This window comes from Sturnus vulgaris, chromosome 13 (assembly GCF_052056855.1).
Source record: "Sturnus vulgaris isolate bStuVul1 chromosome 13, bStuVul1.hap1, whole genome shotgun sequence".
Classification (NCBI taxonomy): domain Eukaryota; kingdom Metazoa; phylum Chordata; class Aves; order Passeriformes; family Sturnidae; genus Sturnus; species Sturnus vulgaris.
In genome coordinates, this window is record NC_142255.1 from 12,718,563 (window position 1) to 12,742,775 (window position 24,213).

At 43.4% G+C, this 24,213-nt stretch overlaps 1 protein-coding gene across 3 annotated transcripts in view; it reads left to right on the forward strand.

Moving 5' to 3' along the window:
* The window catches only part of MTHFS (methenyltetrahydrofolate synthetase), a 76,953-nt gene that overhangs the window by 15,164 nt on the left and 37,576 nt on the right, over positions 1-24,213 (forward strand). For 2 of the 3 annotated variants that reach the window (XM_088172600.1, XM_014886329.2), the window contains one exon: positions 7,257-8,552. The exons of the other annotated variant lie outside the window; for it this stretch is intronic. In XM_088172600.1, the coding sequence (XP_088028726.1) occupies positions 7,257-7,361 (105 nt within the window). In that variant the 3' untranslated portion in view covers positions 7,362-8,552. Of the gene's footprint in view, positions 1-7,256; positions 8,553-24,213 lie in introns of those variants that run through there. 3 annotated transcript variants of the gene reach the window in all.

A 24,213-nucleotide genomic window follows, 5' to 3' on the forward strand; every position in this document is an offset into this window, starting at 1 on the left:
GGTTCTATTTTCTGCAAAATATTTTATTGAAGTAATAACAGAAGCTGTCTCTGTCGTGCCAGCGGCTGGGGCACCAAGATTGCAGAGGAGATAGTCTGCTTGGCATCTGTATGCCTGTAAAACGTGGGTTATGGGTGTACAAAATGTTCTTCAGAGGACAAAAGGAGACAAAACCTTCCTAGTGCCTGCAATTCCCATACAAAAGAATGAAAATAAAGGAATTACCCCTGGTGTTAAGAGCATTTCTCCCTGGAGGAGTTGAGGCTTTGAGGACTTAATGGTGTGTCCCTTAGCAGGACATGCTGTGGATGGAGCCTGAGATTTGGACGTGATGCTTCAACTTTGATTCCTGTGCTGGGTCAAAGTGAGCATCTCTCTGGCTGCTTCTGGAGCAGCACCCTGAGATGAGCTCGGTCAGAGCATGGTGGCTGTGATGCCAAGGTTGTGTGTTCATCCCTGCTGCTCACTCAGGAGTTGGGCTCAATAATCCTTGTGCGTCCCTTCCAACTCAGAGTATTCTGTGATTCTGTGACAACAGGTGTCTGTGAATAGGTAGAAAACAGTATGTCCTGCTGAAGTGATGTGGTAGTGCACAATTAAAGGTGTTCTCACAGGGGAAACACCCGGAAGAAAAGCTACTGACTGCAGTTTAAAATGAGCTCGTTTTTTATTCTAATATGAAACACAACTTTTAGTCTTGTTAGGTATTTGTTTGGGATCTTATGGAGTCTACAGAGTGAGCACTCGAGGAAAGCTTTTTATAAACAACCAACCATGTATCTACAAGAGAAAAGAATTCTCTCAAACTCAGTTCTTCTCAAACTCATGTCAGTAATATTTTTCATGTAGTTCCCAAGGTGGGTGCAGAGAGGAGTCAATGGGGCAATGTCAATTTAGAGCAACTGAAGTCGTGGTCCTTCATGTTGTAACTTGGGTTTCCAAGGAGATGAAAATTCACACTGAGCTTCTAACAATATATCATGTAAGCAAATAAGAATTATCAGTTAAAAGTTCCCGTTCTTTTTAAGGGATTATATTTGCATTTTAGCAGACTGGCTGGGGTCAAGGCAAGCAATATTGCTGTTTATGTCTGCAGTTATTTGTGTTACTGGATGAGCACTTCATTGAGTTTGGATGAATGCCTTTTTTTAAAATGTTTATGAGTTGCAGCAAAGGATAATGTTTTTGTCTCCTTGGGCATGTAACAGTGTCTTCTCAAGGAGTTTGTGGGGAAAAGAGCTTGTTTCCTCTGGAAGCAATCCCAGCCCTTTGGGAACCATGCACCTCAGTAGGGTCTGAATCAGATCTGTAGTGAACAGATCTGGCATTTAACTTTTTGATCTTATACCAAGAGACGTGTAAGAGCAGAGATGCTGTGCTCAAAACCCAGGGCAGGTTTTTCCAAAGGGCAGAAACCTTTTTATCTGGAAGGAAACAGTAAGCGTTGGTAACCTCAGGAGTGGTGCTGGGGCACCCAGGGTGTTCTAGGAGAAACCATAAAGGGGAAGGAATTTGTTTTGCTGCAGCATAAGTGAAATACTTTTGTGGAGTTGTTTTCCCCAAGATCTGGTGATTAACTCAGCCCACAGTGTTAGGTACTGTGTAAATACAGAACAAGATGGTGATCTGTGCTCTATAGAGTATGTGTTGAAAACAAGCACCTGCCCAAGAGGCCTAACCACGCTAATGCTGACTGTTATTAAAGTTGCAGTGAGGATTCTGTCATTAATTAGAAATTTCTGAGTTATTCCAATTCATTGGCCCATACCCTGTGTGTCTCCAAGACTGATACTTAGATATTAGGATCAAGTGGATGAGTTATTTTTTTCCTCTGTGTCAGGGTAGCAGATAGAGGCAGCAGATGGTTACTGCACTCTTTTCACTCTGAAAAGTAAGGTCTTCCTGAAACATTGTGGTCTTTGCTAGGTCAGAAAAGGACCAAAGTAGGTTTTCCTTCTTTGTAATCAACAGCTTTCAGTTACTTGTGAGCTCAGCAGAGGTTTTTCACAGATCTGACATAGTTTATGGTGTGCACAGCAACATGAACACTCCTTTCCTTTAAACAGAAAGCGATTCTTGACCTGGTTCTTCTGCTCCTGCACCTTATATAATCATTTACATCTGAGCAGAGCACGAACGAGGTGTGTGTGGAACAAAACCAACCACTGGAAAACTCATTCTTGCCTGAGGAAGCAGACTGTGAGGATCCAACCATCCTTGTGGTGATGGAGTAAACAATGCACAAACTTCTGTGCTTCAGGGGAAGCTCAAGCTGCACAGCTGCTGCTGTGAGGAGCAGCAGCAGTGACCCAGAGCTGATCACTGTTGACCCCTTGTAGGCTCGGTGTGTGCTGTGAGCACGGTTCGTGTGAGCACGTTGCTGTTCTTCACAGGCACACAGGAGCTGCTGCGGCTCGGCCTCTGCCCAGTCCTCTGTCACTGCTTTTGAGGAGAGGATCAAAAGAGTCCTGGCTCCCACTTTGATGGGTCCCAGGCGCTTTGCTGTGCCCACAAAGCAAGTGGCAGCGAGGGATGAGAAGTTGGGATGACAGAGTATTTCAATTCCAGCTTCCATTAGGACTGTCAAGCTGTGCAGGGGGAGATGAGTGACCCTACACAGTGGGTGCCAAGGGGCTGGTGAAGCCCCTTTCAACCTGGGAGGAGGGAGGCCGTGCTGGCTGCTCCTTCTGAGGGCAGAACAAGTCCCCAGCAGTCTTTACATGACCTGTATCTGTGCAGTTTGATGGACCCTTCTATAATTAACCATTGTCAAGAACACTTCTGAAAATGCCGGCTGGCATTTCAAATAGGAACATCAGATTAAGGAGAAGAGAGGTAATGAGGTGCAAGGAGAAAATCCTTCCCTGGGGAACAAATCAAACCTGATACCATCATGAAAAGTAATGAGAAATGCACTGCCAAGCTGAGGTTCACTGTGGCTGCCTAGAGGAAACAAAACCGTGTACTCTTATTTAAAACACCGAGAGGGGTTTGCTAATGCTTTGGTTTGCTGCCCAAGTCAGGGCATGTGTAGCTTGCACACCTGTCTCTTGAATGTAGTTTTGCTACACGTTTCTTGAGTCCTTGGGCCAGTCATTTCTCTTCTCAGTGACAATAAGGTGTCTACATCATTGTAAGGGAGTCAGTGCAAACAGAGTGTGCCTGTACACCCACAGGACAGGTTCAGAAGCTGTGATTGTATCTACACTGCCAAACAACATAGGGCTAAGTGGCACAGATAAGTCCTGTCCACACTACACAGAGCTTGGCCTCTTTTCTTTTTTCTGTAGGAGCCAGACCTGTACCCTTCTGTCTTTACTGCACGTGGCAGTCTTGTCCCCTGGAGCAGTCATGGGTGGCACTTGATCCAGCAGTGCCAGACACTGTGCTGACAATTAAGGTATTGACCACCTGTGATCCTGTAAATCAATTTGTTTTCTGGCTGTGCTGCATTTAGCAGTATAAATGAAGCCTGTGTGGCCGTGTCAGCAGGGCTGTATGCCCACACTAATAGATAAGTCAGGGTATATTATTTCACGCATGGTGCTACACAGTTGGAGGAGCTGTAAGCACAAGAGCTTATGCCATAGATACATTGAGTATTAGGTGACTGTCATCATAATTACTAATCTTACTACCTTACCCAGTAGCTTAAAGTGTGCAAGAACCATGGATATTCTCTACATAGAAGCTGGAGCAAAGTGTTGTTGCTTGAGACAATGTTTTCAGCCTTCAGCACTTTGCAGACCACGTGCAAGTGTTCCAGGAGAATCACGGCTTACCTGTGACAAAACTCTCTTGACTGTGGATGTGCTTTCCTGGGCTCCTGGTGACCACAGGACCCTTGGGGATCCAAGAACCACCAGTTAATGTCTACAGACACATGGGAGACAGTGGACATTACAAGGAGATGGGCAGGTGTCGAATGTGAGACTTCCCTTAACATGTTTTATGAGGCACTGAAACACTTGATGTGGTGTTTGATTTTCAAGTACCTGCTCTGTCTTCTCAGGGAGGAGGATGCCAATTCACACAGTGGGCTGTAGGAGCAAGGGCAGTAGGATGTGAGGACAGAGCAAGGCACAGTCCTGAGTGGCAGACAATAGTCCTGCAGGGCTGAGAGAGCTGGGGAGCATGAGGATCCCATGCCAAAGGGGCATGTTCTTATCCTCAGCTGCCATCCTGTTGATGTACCCTCAGTGCTGATAGCAATCTTAAGTATCTGCAATCTTGGTCTCATCTGTGTGTCACCTCTCTTCCTGTGACAGCTCTTCCCCCACACTGCCACAGACACCACAAGAGGTTTTGATGCTCCCCAAGTGACATATCAGGGAAACATTTACTCCATGCAGCTCTCTGCCATCCATTCTAGACCCTGATATAGGATTTGGGACTAACACTGCTTGAGCTGCCCTTGGGCTTCTTGCACGGTTAGTTGTGTCATTTTTTCTACCGAACGTCTTGAAAGACATTTTAACTAAATCTTGTGTAGTGTGAGTTGCATGGATATCAGAGAACATGTTGTGAGTCTGAGCAAGGCACTCAGTATTGATGTGCTCCACAGAAGAAAAATATAAAGGTAACTATTACAGTATTTACAGCATAATTTTTCATACTGAGATTTGCATAAGCTTTTTTGAGTTCTTTATCATAAAGCCCCCATGATTATAGAGGAGCCAACTGTTAAAAGAGTCTCTGTTTCTCCAGAGAACCCAGAGGAAAACAGTGCTTTAATACATCTAAATTTGCTTTAGGTGCCTGATGCTATCAGTTAAACTCCACAGAAAATATATTTCTTTCCTTCACTGTTTTTACCATTTCCCTCTTTCCCTAGTGTTTCCCCTGACTTGTCTTCTTCATGTCTCTAACACAAATGTAAGGAGAAATGGAACCTTTTTGCTCTGCAGATTTGCCCCCTGTGTGCATTCTTCCTGCCAGCAGCAGACTGCAAATGTTTCCTGCTTTTTGTCTTGAGAGGCCCCTGGGGTGAAAGGGGCTGAAGCAGACTGAGCAGAATGTGTTTAGTTCTGTGCATCATGACTGATTGGTACTTACTGGCTTCTGGGCCACCTGAATACCTACACAAGGCTGATGTGAGGCAGGTTGTGGAGAGGATAAAGTAGGAGTAACTTGGGGAGGATTTAACCTGCAGAATCTATTCCTGACCTTGCTAACAGGAGGGCTGGTTTCTAGGTCCTAGTCCCTAGGCCTGACTATTGACAGAAGCAAACTGAGGGGATGTGATGTAGTATGTCCCATATAATGTACGTGGTAGTACCATGAAAATGGCATCTCTTCTCAGGGAGACCATACTTCTGCCTTTGAGCCTCTTTTTGTTTGCCATTTGCTATCTCACTCATTTCACTATCCTGTGAGTCAAAAGTTGATTGCAGTGTGGTAAAACACCCTGACTCCTTTTTAATCCAACCAGTATTGTTCTGTGGTCTGTCCTTTGACTAATTCTCTCCCCGTACTCCCCTGACCTCTTTCGAAAAGCTGTGCTCCATGACTGTACGATGCTGGATTTGCAAGATTGATGTTCTCTAAGCATTTCACACTGTGTTGCCTTGCATATTTTATATCAATGTTCTAATTAAGACATCAGATCATGATGCTTGAGTGTTCATGCCAGTGATTCTTCTCTGAACAATGAAAAGTGGAAGGAAATATCCAGGAGCCTGGGAAGTGTGTGCAAATGAGTTGTTTTTATGTGAATTGTTAACATGCTCTTCCAGGCAGGGTATGGGATTTCAGGTGGGATTCTCTCTAAACTGAAAAACTCTACTTTGCTCTGGCTTTTCCAGTACATGCTCCTACACATCTCCTTCAATGGTGGGCATCATCCCTCAGATGTAGTAAAAGCAGCTCAGCCCAAAGTGGCAGGAAGGAGTAGGTGTGGACATGGAAAAAGCAGAAAAATACCTGACCAGGTCAAAGCTCTGGTAGAGGAGCAGAGTCTGGTCACAGAAAAGCTGCTCAAGGCTAAGCACTGTTCCTGTAAGAAGACAGAAGCAGTGGACTGAGACTCTGTATTTGCTTTCTTTCCAGACTCGTGTCAGCTGTCTTTTAGTCTGTGCTCCCTTTCCACTCCCTGCCCTTCTCTCCTTAAGTGTCTGTCTGCTACAGCAGCAAGAAATAAAAGACTTTCTCTGCATTGTGAAAGGAGTAAGTGGGATGTTCCTGGGTTCAGGAGTCAGCACCAGGCCAGTCCAGCTCATTTGTTTAGAGGATGTCCTCTCACACTGAACTTGCAGAAGTGATGGGGACGTGCAGCAGCCTCAAGCCTGGTGGTGACTCGTGGTTTCAGTGATGTGAATCAGCTCCTGAAACAAGTGTGTAGCCAAGTGCAGACTGGAGCTGGCTCCCTGGCATGGTGCCCATCCACATCTCACAGAGCATGAGCAAAGCAAGGACTCTTGCCTTTTTATCTGGAGCTGGTTGATGGGATCTTCTGTCAGGGTTTCACCAGCCAGTCCAGGTGATTAGCAGCTTATGCATCTTCTTTCAGTTTTTTAACTGACTTTGAGTTCCAATCAAGTGCAATCTCACAAGAATCCTGGAAGGAGGGATATTTAGGGCAGGGAAGCAGAATGCCTGTGTGTGCTGCAGGAACAGCAGTGAAAATTGCTGGAGGCTGAGAAAGAAAATTCTTTGGGACAAAAGGAACCTGACATCATGAAGGGGCAAGCCTTCAAATCTTCATCTTGATATAAGAGGGAAAATTACCACTTTCAGAATATATTGTATTCAAGGCTTTTTGGGTTTGGAAGGTCAAGAGAGGATTCGTGGCATCTTACAGTGGTGTCAATATGTCTCCACTTTCTCTTACATGTCTTTTCATTCTTATTTTCCTTTTCTATTTTTGTGTCTGATGTTGAAGTTCATTTGATTTTCTGATTCTTCCTGCATTTCATTTCCCTGAGTTCAGTCTCAGCCTGGATTTAGAGTTATAATCATTTGTATTTGGAAGTGTGGGGTTAAAATGATAAAATAAATTTGTTAAAATGTAGGGTTTTTTTTCCCATCCAGCTTTTCAAGATCTAATTATTTTTCAGCTGAACGAGTATGCAGTTGATAAGATGAAAATGTAAATTTACAGGTTTAGTATTCAAAGTATTTTTCAACTGATCAAAGGGGAAGCATTTTACAAAACACAAAGCTTGTGTTCTTGCAAATATCTGAAGTTATGCGGTTTGTAGTCAAGCCATCAGGAAATCCACAGGGCATCCACTAATGCTTATTTCATTTTTCTGCAGGAGGTCTTGACCTTATCTTCATGCCAGGCCTTGGGTTTGACAAAAAAGGCAACAGATTGGGAAGAGGGAAAGGATATTATGATACCTATCTTGAAAGATGTATGAAACATCCCCGTGGAAAGCCTTACACGATTGCTTTGGCTTTTAGAGAACAGATTTGTGAATCAGTGCCTGTGACAGAAAATGATGTTCCAGTAGATGAAATCCTTTATGAAAACTGCTGAAAGTATTTTGATACCAACCCACCTCCGGAGCAAGCAACCAAAGATGTCATATCCGTCAATCATGGTTTTTTCCTAATTGTCATATGTGACTTTGGGACCAATAAAAGACACTTTTTGTGTTTTGGGACAAAAACCTCAAAAAACAGTATAACTGTGGTAATAGAAGTGAGGATTGTCTTGATTTGTTTCTAATTAGCAAATGTCTGGTGTGAATTCATATTCTAGAATCAATGCACACAAGAATGAATGTTTATTACAATAAGGACCATTTCATCTCATAATATTTTTGAGGTACAGGCTTCTTGATACTAAACGGTTTTATTACTCTGGTTTAAAAGTGAACTCTCTAGTAATGACAGTTTTTGATCCATTCTGGAATTAGATACTTGTAATGGTAAAAATTCTTAGTGTGATTTAAATTTAAATATTGTGTTCATCCATGAGCAAAACAAGAAATTGATGGAGATGTCTTAGAGGAAGCTGGACAAAAATGGTGATGGGAAAAAAGCCTTAATTAAATTTAGTGTATGCAGTAATTCCTTGCAATTGTCTTAAAATAAAGGGAGTACCTGTTAATAAAAAAGGATTGATGTCCATAAGTTTGATATGTTCTTTCCTTTATCTGAATACAAGAGTGTAATGTAGTCTAAAATGTGGTCAAGGAGTTCTCTATCTGGAGACAGCTCTTTTTTGGTAAAATAATATTCAAAATTCTCTATTCAAAGTTCTCTAATTTTGTACATCAGCTATTAATAATGTCCCAAAATACTGTGTGGTGCTTTGTTAAAAAATAAGAGATGCTGAGAATTGCAGAGAGCAGGTTTTATGGATGGAATAAATTTTTGGGTGGAAGGTTGGCTGTTCTCTGCTTCTCCAGACAATCATGGAAATCCAGAAGAAGATAGTGAGTTTCCTCTGCACACTGTACTTGTAGTATAAGAACACAGTATTTCCAATCAGGATCAATCAAACTGTCAGAATTTTGTGTTCTGTCTTTAATACAACTTCACCTTTTCTATGCATATTTAATTCTTCCCCCAGTCAATAAATCAGTGCATTTATTTTCACCAAACTACTCTGTTTCATCATTTTAAAAAATCCATAAATTCTTAAGGACCAGCTCCAGAGTGGAATGACCTTAAGGCTTCCTCAACAACACCTGGTTTTGTGAACAAAACCATGCCTGCAGTACCTGTGAACCTTTTCTTCTCAGAGTGCTTGTATTCAGTGCTGTTTCCCTTCTGCTAATAGTGGGACTATTTAAACCCTTTGGCTCTGGGGTGACCATCAGCTTAGCAGCTGAGGTCTCTCTGGCCTGTGCTCCCTGGTTCTTCTCCATCCTGTGTTAACCGAGGTCCATCTGGCCAGGCTGAAATTCCCTCTGGCCTTGGGCTGCTGGGCATCCCACCCGTGTGTGCAGGAAAGCTGCAGCCTGGGCAGGGCAGCTGCTGGCACTTTGCCATCTGGGCTGCTTGTGAAACAGTGGTGATCAGAGCTGGCCTTCCATCCCTTCCTTATCACACTGTGTCACCCTGCAAACGAAAGGTGTGTCCGTGGGTGCACAAAGGGTGGTGCAAGCAGAAATTGAGGTGGCAGCATTGGTGCTGGTGCAGTCCTTGGAATGTCCCCCAGGTCCCCTCAGCTCTGAGTTCTGCCAGCTGTGCTGCCTCACACGAGGGAGACAGACTCCTACCATTCCAGACCTTTGGGGAAGAAAAGTGATGAGAAAACCAGACTTTTTTTTTTTTTTACAATCTCTATCGTGTCAGTATTTTAATCCCTTCTTCATTTCTGAACTTCCATTAGCATATGGAGAGCAACAAAACAAAACAATGGGGCAGGCTTTATGTGTGGCAGGCCTGTTTCTGGGTTTGTCTGCAAATCTGCAAGAGTTCACCTCCCACATCAGGCTCAGCAGTGTGCCATATGGCACAGCCTGCCACCAACATCAACAAAGCCACGCTGAACCCAGTGCTTGTCACAGCAGAAACCTGGAACCGGCATCTGATACATGTTTTAAATACATATATTAGGTCCAACACTGTGCTGGCCTTTGGCTTAGCTTTTGATCTTGCTGTCTGAACTTTGATTTATTCACTAGAATAAGGGCTGCTGGGCTTGTAGGTATTTCACTACAGATGATACCAGGTGAACAACTGTGTACAGAAAGGCCAGCATATGTGGAAGAGACTTCAGAGCCAGCACTAGCAGCTGTACAGAAACAAAGGGCTGAGAGACAAGGACTTGGTTTTGTTGTGTGAGAGTTCAAAATAGGAGGGGGGGAAATGAAAGATTTTGGATGCAAAATACAGGCTCTCATCCAGCACAGCCACAGATAGGCACCAAGCTTTGTCCTTGTGGGCTCACTGGAGTTGCTGGAACTAATTGGTGTAGAAAAAGCAAGCAAGCTTTGAAGGTTTTCAGGACTTGAGGCAATGAGTGTCCTCAAACTTCTTATGTCTCAGATCACTTTTCAGTACCTCGTGCAGCCATTCTCTCCCACTTTCACTCCAAACTGCCCTTTTGGCTACAGCTGCAGTGGGAAAGGATGAGGAGACTATTTAATGTACTGTATCATTGGGAACAAGAGGAACTGGTGCTTTGTTCCTTGCCAGCCTCTCCTGAGTCAGGAGTTGATCATTACAGGCTCATCAGCCAGGCTGGGGGAGCTGCAGGACCCTGGCTGATGCAAATAGCTCTTAACATTTAGCTGGTGGGGATAGTAAAACGATATTTATGTATATTGTCTTGAGAATCACGGAGCTAAATAAATGTGACAGTTTTCATTTGACATCCCCAGCCTTGCTGCTGTCGCTCAGGGTTTTTCTTTTTGCCACAGAACATGAAATCACTGTCAGTTTGATAGTATATAGCAGTGTTCCTGAAGCACAAAGGTTAGGGGGGTGGGGGGCGCGTCAGCATTATTTACGTTTGCTATGCATGAAGTGGCACTCGGGGAGCGAGGCAGGCTGCCAAGACCGAGAGGAATCGGGGCTGTCTGGTTGCTCTCTTGTATCTCTCCATGCTGGATTGTCAGGGTAGGATTTATAAAAATTGCTTCAAAACAGTATCATCTTTCCTCAAATGGACGTGCCCCCGTCTGGTGCAGCGATTGCCATTATTGCTATTCTCGTGACAAAGTGTCTATCAATCTCCACTTTGTTTATAAACAAATCTGCCTGCCCTGCATAGGAAATAGATAGACTAAGGGAAAAACACCATTACCAAAGGAATAAGTTAATTATATTTCAAGATCTCAGCGGGGAATGCTATCTCAGACTATTCAGTAAGATCTGACCAGTAGAGTTATAATTAAAAAATGTCCCCAGGGAAGAAGTTGTAAATTATTTACTGTAAGGGGCTTTTCCAGCTTCTTTTAGTTTAATTACACACTCTGAAAGAGAAAGACCTCAGAATCAAATTAACTAAGATGTTGAAATGGCTTTGTTAAAATCATGTTTACAGCTGAGCAAGTGGGTGACTGTGAGCAAGGTTCAAATATAGGACAAATCTTTGAAAGCCGACATTACTCATGGTTTAAAAATCATACGGAAAGCACCAAAAAGTCTGTGCATAGAAAATGCAGTTGCTGGTTTTATCCAGCGTTCCCACTGGCCTCAGAAGGCTTAGTATGATCTGGCAGTGCCTCATGGCCATTTCCTTGGTGGGAAAGGAACTGATTTCTGTGGGCTTTTCCATAGGGTACAGAGGTAACTGGTTGGACTTGATGATCTCACAGGTCTTTTCCAACCTGAACAATTCTCTGAGTCCATGATTCTAAGCCCTACCAGAGAGAGATGAAAGATTAGAGGTGATGGAGAGGCAGAATAAGAGCATGCTGGGACGGTCTAAATTTTCCGTCACTCTCTCACCATCTAGGACATTTTAGCTCAAAACATCCTGGTTAACCCTTAGTGGAAGGTGGGCTGAACATGTCCCTTGGTGCTAAGGGACAGGCAGATGTTGTGACCTTTTCAAATGTGTGGGTGTAGACATCTGTTGTGATCTCTGGTCAGATGTGGAGAATGGAAGTCAAGAGAGCTCCTCCTTCATCTCAACCACTGACTCACTGCTTGGCCAAGAAGGAGGCATTATCTAATATCTGTTTGCTAAGGCATAAGGCAGCCAGGAATACTCTATCTGCCTGCCTGTTGATGCCAAATTCTATGTATGTAATGGCTTTTCAGCTGCAGTTGCCCTTGAATTTGTTTCTTTCTGCAAGGCCCCACGTCTGCTGTGGCACCTTCACCACAGAGCCAAGGGCTGCACAGAGCAGCCAGCCAGGCACAGCTGCTGGGGCCCATATACACATATTGCCACTTCTCCTTACTCTAGGTCTCCTTTTTCTTTCAAATTTATTGCACTTTCATGTCTTGCTTAGATGGAAACTGCCCCAGAGTTAGGAATCTCCCTACCCCCTGCGTGTGTACAGTCCTCAGCATGGGATTGTAGCCTGGGGGTGCCATTATCACATCCCAAGCAATAAGTTCTCCACCTTCAGGCAAACTATCTGCAAATCTGGAGATGAAAGCTGCTTCAGTCGTTCATCAGGCAGATGAGATCTCTGCTTTTATTTTGTTATACTGTAAATCTGCTACTTAGTTTTTTAGTCTCTCTGCAAACTACTGAATCATAAAAATGCTTGTAGCAAATGCCAGCTTGTCTGTCACCAGTGTAATGCATTTTAAATGGCTTATCACATCCAAGAGAAGACTACAATACTTTGGAGATGATTTGGATATATAGTTAGGGAACAAAATATGTTGTCAGCTTTCAAATTGTCTTGATCAGTAGATTTTATTTTGTATTTTACTATAGTGTATCCAGTAGCACTTTGAAAGGAAAGAGAAAATATCCCTAAATTTCTGCAGATGTAGTCTTTTTATGGGGAAAACCACAGAAGAGTGGAAGAGGACAGAATGTAAACCAAAGGATTTTTCTGGAAAGGGGAGGACTGTAAGGTTGGAATATTCTGAGCAGAAGTACTGCCATTTAATTATTAGGAGTGGTGAGTCCATATTAACCTTTATGGAAAGGTACTGTAGGCTATAATAAAGCTGAACACATTTCTATAGCCTTTTGTTATCACCTTGTCAAATTTAATAAAATATTACTAGCAAAAAAGTTCTATTAGGATGGCTAAAAAAAGTACTGGAAAGGATTATTTCCTATTAAATAGTTTAGATTCACCATTCCACCCAACAGTGTGTGAGTGTCCAAGTGGTGGAGCAGGTCACTGATCATTTCCCCTTGAATTATGGGGACTTCATTCTGCTCCTTATCCCTGTTTTCAGGGGGCTGGGTACCTGCTAAAAAACTGGTCTCACTACTAGAGACCGAGGCAAAGGTGTTAAATACCTCAGCTTTTTCCTCATCCTCTGTCACTAAGTTTCTTTTCCCATCCAATAAAGGATGGACACTCTCCTTAGCCCTCCTTTCATTTGTAATGTATTTATAGAAACATTTTGTAGCACCTTCCACAGCAATAGCCAGGTTAAACTCCAGTTGGGCTTTGGCCCCTCTAACTTTCTCCCTCTGTAACCTCACAACATCCTTGTAGTTCAGCCAAGCCAGTCTTCCCCACTGGCTCATCTTTTGGCACATGGAGATGCCCTGTTCTGCTTCTTTAGGGTTTCTTTCTTGAAGGATATCCAGCCTTCCTGGACTCCTCTGTGTCCCAAGGGACTCTGTCAGCCAGGATCCTAAAAACAGGCCAAAGTCCAAGGCAGCCATTCTGCTGACCCCCCTCCTTTCCCAAGAACTAGGAAACTATTGATAATTTTCTGATCACAGTGCCCAAGGAAGCTTTGAACCATCACATCACCCTTTCTGAAATTCCTGGTGTGGGAAAAGCCCGTGGTCCCCTGGGAACACCACTTTGGGAACCTACCAGCTCTTTAATACAGGCAAAAGTGAAAAATGTAGCAAGCAAAAGCAGGTAAATTAAACAGAAAGCTGAAGCTGAGGTGGGAATTTGAGGAGGTTTAGATACAATCAAGTCATTCTGAAAAAAGAGAAAAAGAGATTACGCTCTAAGAACTGGATTGCAACGACTTGGTGGGAAAGGGCTTAGCTCAGACTTCAGCAGTTTTGCAGCCACCCTCCTGACTGGATGCAAACTGCCCCTTTACAGCCCTGATAAATGCTCTGCAAAAGCTAAAATAAAGCAACCTCCACTTTACAAAGGCTGAAAAAGCAACTTTGCAGCTTGTTAGCTGGGACACACTTGCTTCCCTGAGACTTCTCCTGCTCGGACTGGTAGGACTTTGATAGACCTCCTGTGCTGTCCCTGACACAGGACACTCACGTATGAACACTGTTTTATCATAAATTAAAAGCACTGGGAAAGGCCTGGAAGTTGGCCATAAATCTGGTGGTAAGCACCGGCGAGCAGCAGGGGCTGGGCTGTACATCATTAATAAAGATGTTGAGGAGGCACAGGCGCTGTCTTGCTGTGGATGTTGTTGCTCAGGGCTCCACCACAGCACAGCTGAGATTTGATGCACACAGGGCTATCAGTCAAAGACTCTTGGCTGGCTTAAAAACGATACAGGGTACTGTTGGAAGAAGCTGTTCTTGGTGATGAGGTTCTTGTTTTACTTTTATTTAAAGGGAGAAAAAGAGTCTATCTCCATTTTTCAACATAACACAAATTCCTGACGGAATTCCCCAGCCTATTGAACAGTGCTGTGAACTTTGTTTTGAATAATTTGAATAATTTGCACCAAAATTAAAGTGAGGTTTAAAGCTCTGTGTGACATTGGTCTTAGCTTTGTAAGCACAATCTCCAGCACAACAGGCCTCTGGCTGGGATTAGTCCCAGCACAATGCAGATTATTCAAGAGCAAGAATAAAGAGGTAAGAGGAGGGGATTATAGTGCAATGGGCTTAAATCTGGTTTTGCATAAGGGGTGGAGAGCAGCAGCAGGACCAGCCAGGCTATTTTCTCACCACTTGAATACTTCAAATCCAGCCTGGATGTATAATCTTCTGGCTTTGCCTTTTCTTTCCCTGATGGGTATACAAATTTTTGGAATAAGGGTCCTCCTTCAGCATTTATAGGACACTCTATGGTGCATGGACAGAAGCCATAAGGGGCACAGCAGCTCTCTTGCTTATTGTGGCACCCAGAAATGAATTGTTTCTCCCTGAGGACAGTGGGGAGAGGGCTGCAGTTGTCTGGGCATCATGGAGGAGAGGGAAGAGGAGCAGAAAAGGTGAATGGGTGTGGAGGAGGGAAGGGAGCAGCTCTTCGCTGGGGACTGCCACACACTCACCTCCTGCCATTTGGAAACTTTTTATACAGAGCCATGGGAACACAAGTATTTGTGGATTTTTTTTAACAAACTATAAATTGGATTTTAAAGCAAGCATTTGTCTAAAATTACAAGCCATGGGCCTGAGATGCTGTAGAGTGTGACAGAACAAGGGGCTAATTGCAAGCAAGCTTCTACCCCTCTTGATTATTGTTGTAATTCACAGATTATTAACATGATGGTCTAAACATGAAATAAGTTGTTTAAAACTGTGAAGTCCTTTTTCTGATCTCTAAGTCACTACCTAAAGTAGGTGGGATGTGTGTGTAAAAAAAGAGGTTTGGGCTCTGCCCCCATCTGATGCTGTGCTGCTCCCTGTTAACATGATGACTGCTGCCAGGAGGCTGCAAAATGGCATTTTCAGTCTTCTGCTTAGCTTGTGGGTGTATTTCATAGCTGGTCCCACGTGTTCTTCTGCAAGCTCTCATAAGGGCACGGAGGCTGCTGCCTTCTATGGTCCTCCCTCACCTCCTGGTTTCCAGCACAACTGGCCCTGCCTGGAGATTTAGGGCATTTGAATCAAGGGAGGTGGGGAAGGAGTGAGGCCATTTGCTAAATGAGCATTTCCATGGGTTTGGGAAGGTGCCCAAGTGCCAGGTTTTGCACTTTCAAACTGCTGCCTTCAGGCAGAGGAGGAGGAGGAGGAGGTGGCCACCATGGACAGCCTCCTGATGCAGGAGGACAGTTGGAAAGGTGACCAAGCTCTACACTATTTTCCTATTTTCTTAGCCCATGGAACAGCACAAACATCCCTTTGGTGTTTAAAATACAGTTAAGCACTTCCCAGAGAGGAAGAATTTGCCTGCAGCTGGGCATGCTACTTCTTTTCAAGGTATCCACAATGTTGTTGACCCCTGTTTGGTGTCACCTAAAAGATGGGTCAAGAGCAGTTTAAGCACACTAAAATCCCAGCATTTACCCCTCTGCCCTTTTGAATTTTATTTCTCAAATAGCTGGTGTGCCATGCAAGAGGTGGTGTACAAAGAAGACCCAGTAGAGGAGCTGTTTTGCAATAGTATAATGCTGTTGGGAGACAAACTAATATTCAAAAACTTCTAACTCATTTTGTGTCTGGTTTTGGGATGTGTGTGTGACACAGATCAACTTACCCTCACTCCCATTATTCTACCTTTTACTCTGACAGCAGGTAGTGTTTAAGGGCAACACTGGAAAACACTGTTAAAGGCAATGAGCCCAGAGCATTTATTAAGGCAACTTTTTGTTCAAAGAGGAGACTCTTAACAGCTTTGGCTTCGTGGCTTCCTTCCTGTGTAACACTTTGGAGCACAGGAAGGCAGATCTTGACTTCATGGGTTATAGCTCTGTCTGCTGAAGAGCTTGAGAAGGATCAATGTGAAATGAATCCTAGCACAGCCTATCCCCAAGAGCATAGCAAAATTAATCCACCACTAGTTTCTCTCTGTCTGGAGCTGGAAAATACAAACAGAAAGTGAAATTTGTGCTGATAATTACTTTGGCAGCTGTCACATGTACATGGTGTAAAGGATCAGCACAGACACAGCTTCCAATATGATGATAGCCTGTGGTAATGGCTATGATTAAGAGGAAGCTAATTAGAATATTTTACACATTCAGTCCCCACAGTTCACTGCTCTTTAAGTAAATTTGCATTTGGGAAGAGAGCCTTATTTTTGATGTACATGGATAGTGTTCCCTGCAGACTTCCAGTGATTTACACTGTAGCCATTTGCACCAGAGCATTTTCTTTGGTAGCTCACCAAATATTACAGCTTTCTTCCACACAGCAGCAAAACTCTGAAAAGATTTGTCCTAGTTCTTCTTACATACAAGCTGGTACAAATACATGAAGAAATACAAAGAATAGGAATTTTTAAGATTACCTAAGGAATTTAGTCTAATGCTTCTTCTTCAGTGTTGCTTCAAACACTACCTACTGTGAGAATAATATGTGAAGAATAATGGAGTGAGGATAACTAGAACTGTTTCTCACACGTGTCCCAAAACCAGATCCAGAATGAGTGAGAAGCTTTTGAATAGTACTTTGATTTCTAAGTCACGTAAGTATTTGCAATTTTACCCAGGATGGAGTTGCACATGCAAACAGACTGGTTTCAAGCAGCATGAGCACACTCAAATGCTTTTGTGTTGGAGGTATTAACCCACATATGGGTATTCAACTACTATCAGAACAAACTGTGCCACTGCACTAGAATCAGATAAAAATATGCAAAGCAGGTAGCTTGAGGCTCATTTGTACTAAAATTCCTCTAGCTGTTTGAACAGACTTTGTAATGTCAGCATACTCCCACCTGAGCATCTTCTTTATTGTGAGCATTGTAAAATGGCCTTCCTGGATGCAAAAATGGGACCTGAATACATTTACTTCAAGGATGCAAGCCTTTTTTTTTCCTCTTAAGTAAAAAAATGACCGGAGTCAAAATAACCTAATTTCTTTCTTTCTCTTTCTCTTTCTCCCTCTCTCTCTCTCTTTTTCTCTTGAAATTATAGAATTATAGAGTGAGAATTGGGAAAAATATATATAAAAAATCTGGATTATTCCCCTTCTTATTTCTCCTGCTCATCTTTTATCCTTTCCTGTCCTTGTCATTGCTCCTCTCTCTCCCCCTCATAGTTATCATCCTTGCTGTCCTTATCAGCATTATTAGTTGGCATCCAATTGAAAAGCCCTCCATCCCATCACAGGTTTGTATTTGCAGATGCAGGAGAGAGGCTTTGGACAGAATCCCACATGTTGGGGGCCCTTGGAGATGCATGGGGTAGAAAAGGAAGATAAGAACAGCAAGTCTATAAATCTCCACATCTATAAATCTTAAAATGGATTACTGATGACAGTAACTCTTTAATGGAAAGAGTGACAGTCCATGTAGACGAAAGGCAGTGTAATTCATGGAGGCTATTAAATTTGAGAGGCCTTTTCATTCTCATTTGTCTTTCAGTGTTATGTGTTGATCACAGGGAGATTATTCTCAGGGGAGAGATGTGCCCTGCTCACCAGGGCCTGAGGAGTGCCTGTGTTTGTCTGTCTGGCATTTGCTGTGGTGAATAATATATTTGCTCCTCCTGCACCAGAGAAGAAAACAGACAGTGCTGGTAGGGGATGGAGAAGAGAACACACAACGGGCTGCCCTGCTTGTGATGTTTGAGAGCCTCCTGGTTGCAGCACTGTGTTTGTAGAGTTAGAAGTATCCACAAACCAAACACAGAGCAGTAAGGGGCTCATGGTCAAGTTCTCCCCATCTTTTGATCAGCTGGGATGTGACTGTGCCCAGGCAACCCCTTCACAGCCCAGCAAAACTGTCACAGGACAGAGGCCACCTTCACTGGATGGGATGTGATGGTGGGGCTGTTTTCTGTGGAAATGAGGCCTGAGAGGTCAAGTCACAATGGAAAAAGCAAAAGCACCCAGCAAAAGCAGCTTGTGGTTTATAAATACTGATGCATCAGAATAAGAGTTCAGAGCAGTGAGCAGGCACCAGGGGAATTTACATCTAACAGCACTCACTTTGCCAAGATAGCATTTCTTAATTTTGGTCAGGGGTGCCAAAGTTACCATGCAGCCCATGGGAAAATAAAGCTGAGTTTCATCGAGAAATGAGTCGCTTCTTTGACTTGGGAGAGGTTGGGAGCAGGATGGTTTCACTCCGGGGTGTGGATGGATTTACTGTAGCACAGTCATTTCCTGCAGGTGATGGGCTGTTCCTGCTGCCTGTGCCAGCCTGGGATGTGTTGTCCTTGCTGTTGGTGCCATTGTTCATTCCGGGGCTGAGGCACTCAGCAGATGTGATCCCCATCAAAATCAATTGGCTGAAGTCACACCCTGCATCTTCAGTTGCTGAGGAAAGAAAAATCAGTGTTGCTCATGAGAGGACCACTGGTGCAGAAAGTCACTTAGCACCAGCAGCTGCTTTATGGCAGCAGAGATTCAGAGATGCCAGCAGAGGCTGCAGCAGGATCCTGTGTTAGACTGGAGTCCTGGGGACATGCATGGGAAGAAACCTTGAGGAGAGGGCTGCTCCTTCTCTGTGTATGGAAAATTCCCATTCGTTTCCGAAGGAAAGCACGTGTGTGTAGTTTATTTATGAACTTATTTACACAGCTAAAAAGATCAAGGACATTGCTGTCAAACTACAGAGATCTGGGTCCATACTCTCACTGCAGCCGGGGAGCTGACAGCAGCTTCAGTGTTCTAAATTACTTATTGGCTAATTAGCCATTTTCTATTAATTATTAGCTTATTGCTATTAGCTGATTAGCCCCTGGCTGGCCATTGTGGCAGCCCCACCTGCACCTGCAGAGATGGCAATGTTCTCACTCCAGGTCTGTGTCCAGCCCTGGCCAGGCGTGGCTCCCAAAGCTGCTGCCCTCTCCTACAGCGAGGGTCTCAGCCAAGCACTGGTGTGTGGCACCTCTGTCACCAGACCCTGCTGGCATTTTGGCAGCCTTGCCATTGTGCTGGGGATGAGTCAGAGGAGCTGTGCTCTCTGCCCAGGGCCAGGAGAGGCTCAGTTTCAGTGCTGAGTCACTGGCAGAGCAGTGTGGGCAGCCTGGGGCTGTGGTTTGTAGCCTCCTGCTTTATAAAGGACTTCTGCTTATTTTTGCCCATTTAAAAGGTCACTCATCCCTAAGCATCCTTCTGTGGATGTTCCTCCAGCACACCTAGGTAAGGATGGATTTGTTTGTTCATGGTCCTCGCTGTTTAATGTGAGGGTTTTACCATGGTGCACAACCCTCATCCACACTGTGTCTGCCTCCAACACCTCTGGCACCAAGACAGAAGCCACTTCTTCCAAATATTGTTATTGTGATGTATTGTTTATACCATGGAAAAATATTGAGGAGACAAAGTGGGAAAAATTAGTTAATTCTTCCTAAAATCTGCAAGCAGATGAAAGACAAAGAATATAGAATAAAAAAAAAAAAACCAAAACAAAAACAAACCCTCAGCTAATTTTGGAGCATGTTTCATCTTCACAAGAGTCACTCATTTTCTAGATAATTCCTTGTAAACCTTTGTTCCTTTTGTTGCAAGTTCGGTATAATTTCATATTATGCCAAGTTCAATGCAAGGGAGGAAAGAAAAAAAGGCATGATGGTTTGAATTATTCCCCATCCCCCCATCCCACAAGAAAAACCCAGGTTTGAACTTTACTTTTTAATATGCAAGGACCCAGCCAAGGACGCCCTTGCTAATCTTTCAAAATGCAGCATTTTGCTCCTTCAAAGTCTTAAAAGCTGCTTAGATTTTGACTGAATGTGTAACCCTATATTAAACTTCTAATGGCTAATGAGACAGAACTTGGTTATGAGGACTAAAATACAGAAAATAAAAATCAGTAGCCTAGAATGAGTACTCATCCTCTTTTACTTCCATTAAATTCATTTTAAACTAACTTTACCATATATCTTTCATGAGATTTTCATTATTTTCCCAACCACTGAGGACAAGATGGAACAATCAGTTTTATTGTTCATTTGTCTAATTTTTGCTTCACTGTGGGTTATTCAGGCATTTGAGTGTGATATTTCACTGCCAGCCCAAGCTGGTGTTTTAATCTGTGCTGTCCCTTCTCCTCCTCCTGTTCTCTGCTTTTCTTCCAGTTGGAAGGACAAAATGTCCATTCCAAATATGCAACTTCAAAAAAAAATTTAAAAATCTCTTGCAGTGCTGTTCTAAGCTGGAACAAATCATACAAATGCTAAAAGTGGCTTTTATCAGCTCTGTTTTCCTCTAGACATTTGCATCCCTAATCCATACAGATTTTTTCTAGCTTGGGGTATCTCCTAGATCACTTTTCCAGCAGAACTGCTGCTCTGGATGTCTCTTGGGTTACCATTTTTGCACAGTCTATAAGAAAGCTGAAGCTGTGTCTGTCCAGTGCTGTTTCGCTGGCTACATCATTCTGTAGGCAAAAAATGTGGCGGGAATTACCTGGGCTTTATCTCACGTGAATGAAGTAGCAAGGTCTGATTTGGTAATGTGAATGAAGTTTCTGATTTTAGTCTAACTCTGAATATCTAATTTTGTTAATGCATACCTATGAAATACCTCACAACAATGTTATCTAGAAAATGTTTGAAGAACAACAGCAGAGTTTATCTAAGTCAATTGTACAGTTATTTGTGGGGACTGCACTGCAACTCTGCTGGAAATAATGGCAATTCTGCAGTTACTCATGTCAGCAGAGTTATGATATTCCCTGATTGCTCTCCAATTAACTTGTGCCACTGCAGCAGCCCCGGAATGGAGCAGGCAGGACACATTGCTAAGGAATCCAGGCATTTTGAAGGGGCTACCTTATGGCCAGCAGCCCCCAAACTGTGGTTCTGTTTAAGCAAGGGCTGGATAAGCACCAGCAGTGAGGATCCGTGGCTTTTTTTTGGAGCGAAGCTCTGCGCTCAGCTCACGTTATTGATGGGGTCGTGTGTGAGGGAGGCTTACAGGAAGGGAAGAGTAATGGCATAAAGAGAGAGAATGGCAAATTGGCTGGCTGAGAAATGACCTGTGTCCAGCCCTGCTGAGCCGGGCTGGCTGGAAGGGCAAAGGCACAGCAACGCAGCCGCTCGGTGAAAATAGGGGAAAGTCACTTTTAGTGAAAATAGAAATACTGATAGGAGTTTAAAAGTACAGGTCAAGGGATGTAGGCTGTTCCCCCTGATGTGAGGTTGGATGGAGGGTAATGATTTATTTTGTCTTTAAGGAGTTTTATTAATTATTGGGAAGCAGCTGCCTGTGATTGAAGCACTCAGAGGCAAAACCAACCAGGCACATGGGCCTTGGGAATCCCTTCTCACTTGAGCACTGGGAGAATTTACAAGGGATTGATCCCTTCCTAGGGCACAGGTTTGGTTAAGGCAAAGCATGGCAGGAAGGCCAGATTTGCTGTGGATGTGATTACCAGCAATAATTCCACTCCTGTCACCTCCCTCGGCAACAACCAACTGCTGGAGCAGGGCAGAGGAGATGCCGGGCAGTGACATGTGGCAGGGACAGCAGGTCGAGTCTCAGGCCTGGGAGACAGAAATCAGGACAGACAGCTCCCAGCAGGAGCCTTGGTGGCTTTCTAAAGCCATTTCTGGGCTCTTAATAGGCAGAAATAGGGTCAGATGGGTGCGAGGAAAGCAGATGATGATTCCTTAGAAAACAGATGTGCCTTCCCAATGTGTGCTCTTGTCTCTGTCTCAACAGCTGGAGCTCATCCTCATTCCTATCACTCACTCTTACTGCTCTGAGCTGTTGCACATTTAATATGAAGATTTTGATTCATTTTATGGTAAGTCTCACCCATCTGCATATGTTGGTGTTGAGCTGGCTCCTGTACAGAGCTCCAGTGCTGAAAGTGGATGGAGAAATCTAGGATGAAAGGTTTGGCCCCCTCAGGGACACCTCATGGATAACGAGGTGTGGGCTCTTCAGTCCCATGAACAAGGAATAATTCACTGCATTTTCAGGCTTGGCAGCTTGTTTCTTATAATTCCTTGAGAGGTGGTAATTAAATGTCATTGCATTAGAACCAATATGTCCCAAGCAGAGAACAAACTCATACTCATAATTATGTAGCCATCACATTAAACAAACAAGATGCTCATTAAAAATAGATGCAAAAGATTCAATTAGATCTAATGCTGTATTAAGGATTTGATGACATGCTGGCTTTATCTCCATTGGTTCTAGGAATAATGAAGCAGCTTTTCAGAGTGACCCAAGAGGAATATGTTTCTTTTTTAAATACCCATTTTCTTTCTTAATCTTAAAACTACTATTAAGCACCTTTTCCTCTAAGTAAAGAGGGAAGGGGAAAAAAAAGGAAAAGGAACTTTATTGTCTTCCAGCATTCCATCTGGGTTTAGAGGCAAAAAAGAATGAGGGAGCCCAATCTTTATTCCGTGTGCAGCCTCTAATATGATTCAGAATAATGTACTAGGAAATCAAATCTCTGTAAGGGAGATTATTGAGTGTACAGAAAAGGATGATTATTGAATGTACAGAATTTCTTCTAAGCATTATCTGCCTCCTGTATATGTGCACCTCTCCTGTATGTCCTAGAAGAGCAGTGTGATGGTCACTTGGCTCTGTTCCTCCTGGTGAATCTTCTGCCTTTGGTCCATCCTCCCCACCCGGCTGGGCACTGGCTGCAGCTCCCACTGAGCTATAGATCTTTCTCTCACAAGCTGGTTTTATTTAAACCCTTGTCTGTGGCCCTGCCCCTTGTGTTTTGGAAGCATGTTACATTTTGCCAAGCGATCAGGACTGTGCTGTTCCATCGCTGCTTTCTTTTCTCTGAAAAGTCTGCCCAGGGGACAGAGCTGTAAATTGTATCCCGGCTCCATCTTAATCCATCACTTGGACCAAGCAGCAGAATCTTTGCAAAGACTGAAACAAAATCAACTTTGCTTTTTTCTTTGACTCGCTTGCCTAGCTTGCAATACAGACACTGTCAGCTTTTAATTATGTGTGGGCAGATTATCCAGTTGCAAATGAACCCTGTTACACCAAAAATAAAACACTTTTATTCTCCTCATTGACCTTTCCTACATCGTCTCTCCAGTTTTTGCTAAGATTAATATAGAAAATAAAACATTTATTTCCACAGTCTGATTTACATCAGTTTTGTTCAACTGTGCTTCACTTTATTTGGGTTCGTTCAGCTCCCTCCCTGAGTCTGGATAATCACAAGTTGGCTGACTGTAGTGAGGAAATACATATTAAAATTTATAGTTATCAAATAGCCTGATGCAGTGTCTGCTGTAGATGGCAAAATAGGTTGGAATGATTGGGCATTTGTCTCTGAAACAGAGGGTGGTTTTGATGTATGTGCATAATTTGTAAGAGAATTTGCTTCTCCATAACAGTGCTGTGGTTGATGCAGCATAATTAAGAATTTCATCACCAATCTGAAAAGAGCTCTTTGGTCTTGAATGTGGTTTGATTTCACAGAGAAATCACCTTTTGGGCATGATGTATTTGGAACCCCACGAGTCCCACTACCTCTAGGATAATTGCTATGAGGGAAATGTAAGAGATATGTGCTCGTGAGGGATATTGTTATAACAACCAATTCCTTGACTCTACTTGTAAATCAGTATATTCCAGCAAAGGGCACAAGCCTGAAAAGTTGTAGATTGACGTGTCCATGTTAATCTACAAGAAACAGGGATAAAGGGATATTTTCAGTTCAACTTCATCTCTTGCTACTGTGTCTAGTCTAAAGATAGCTGTGAAATCTCTCTGGCATTCCAAGGTGAGGTACAATGTGGGAAATAACTCTGCAGTGCTGCCAGTGCAGAGCAGAGATGGTGGTGGGGAGGTGAGATGGCTTTGCCAGCCTGGTGCTGGCTGTGTTTTCATGTTCTCAGGGAGACACAGGATCCTTCAGAGTGTGACAGTTGCTGATTTGGTCTGTAAAACACATAAAC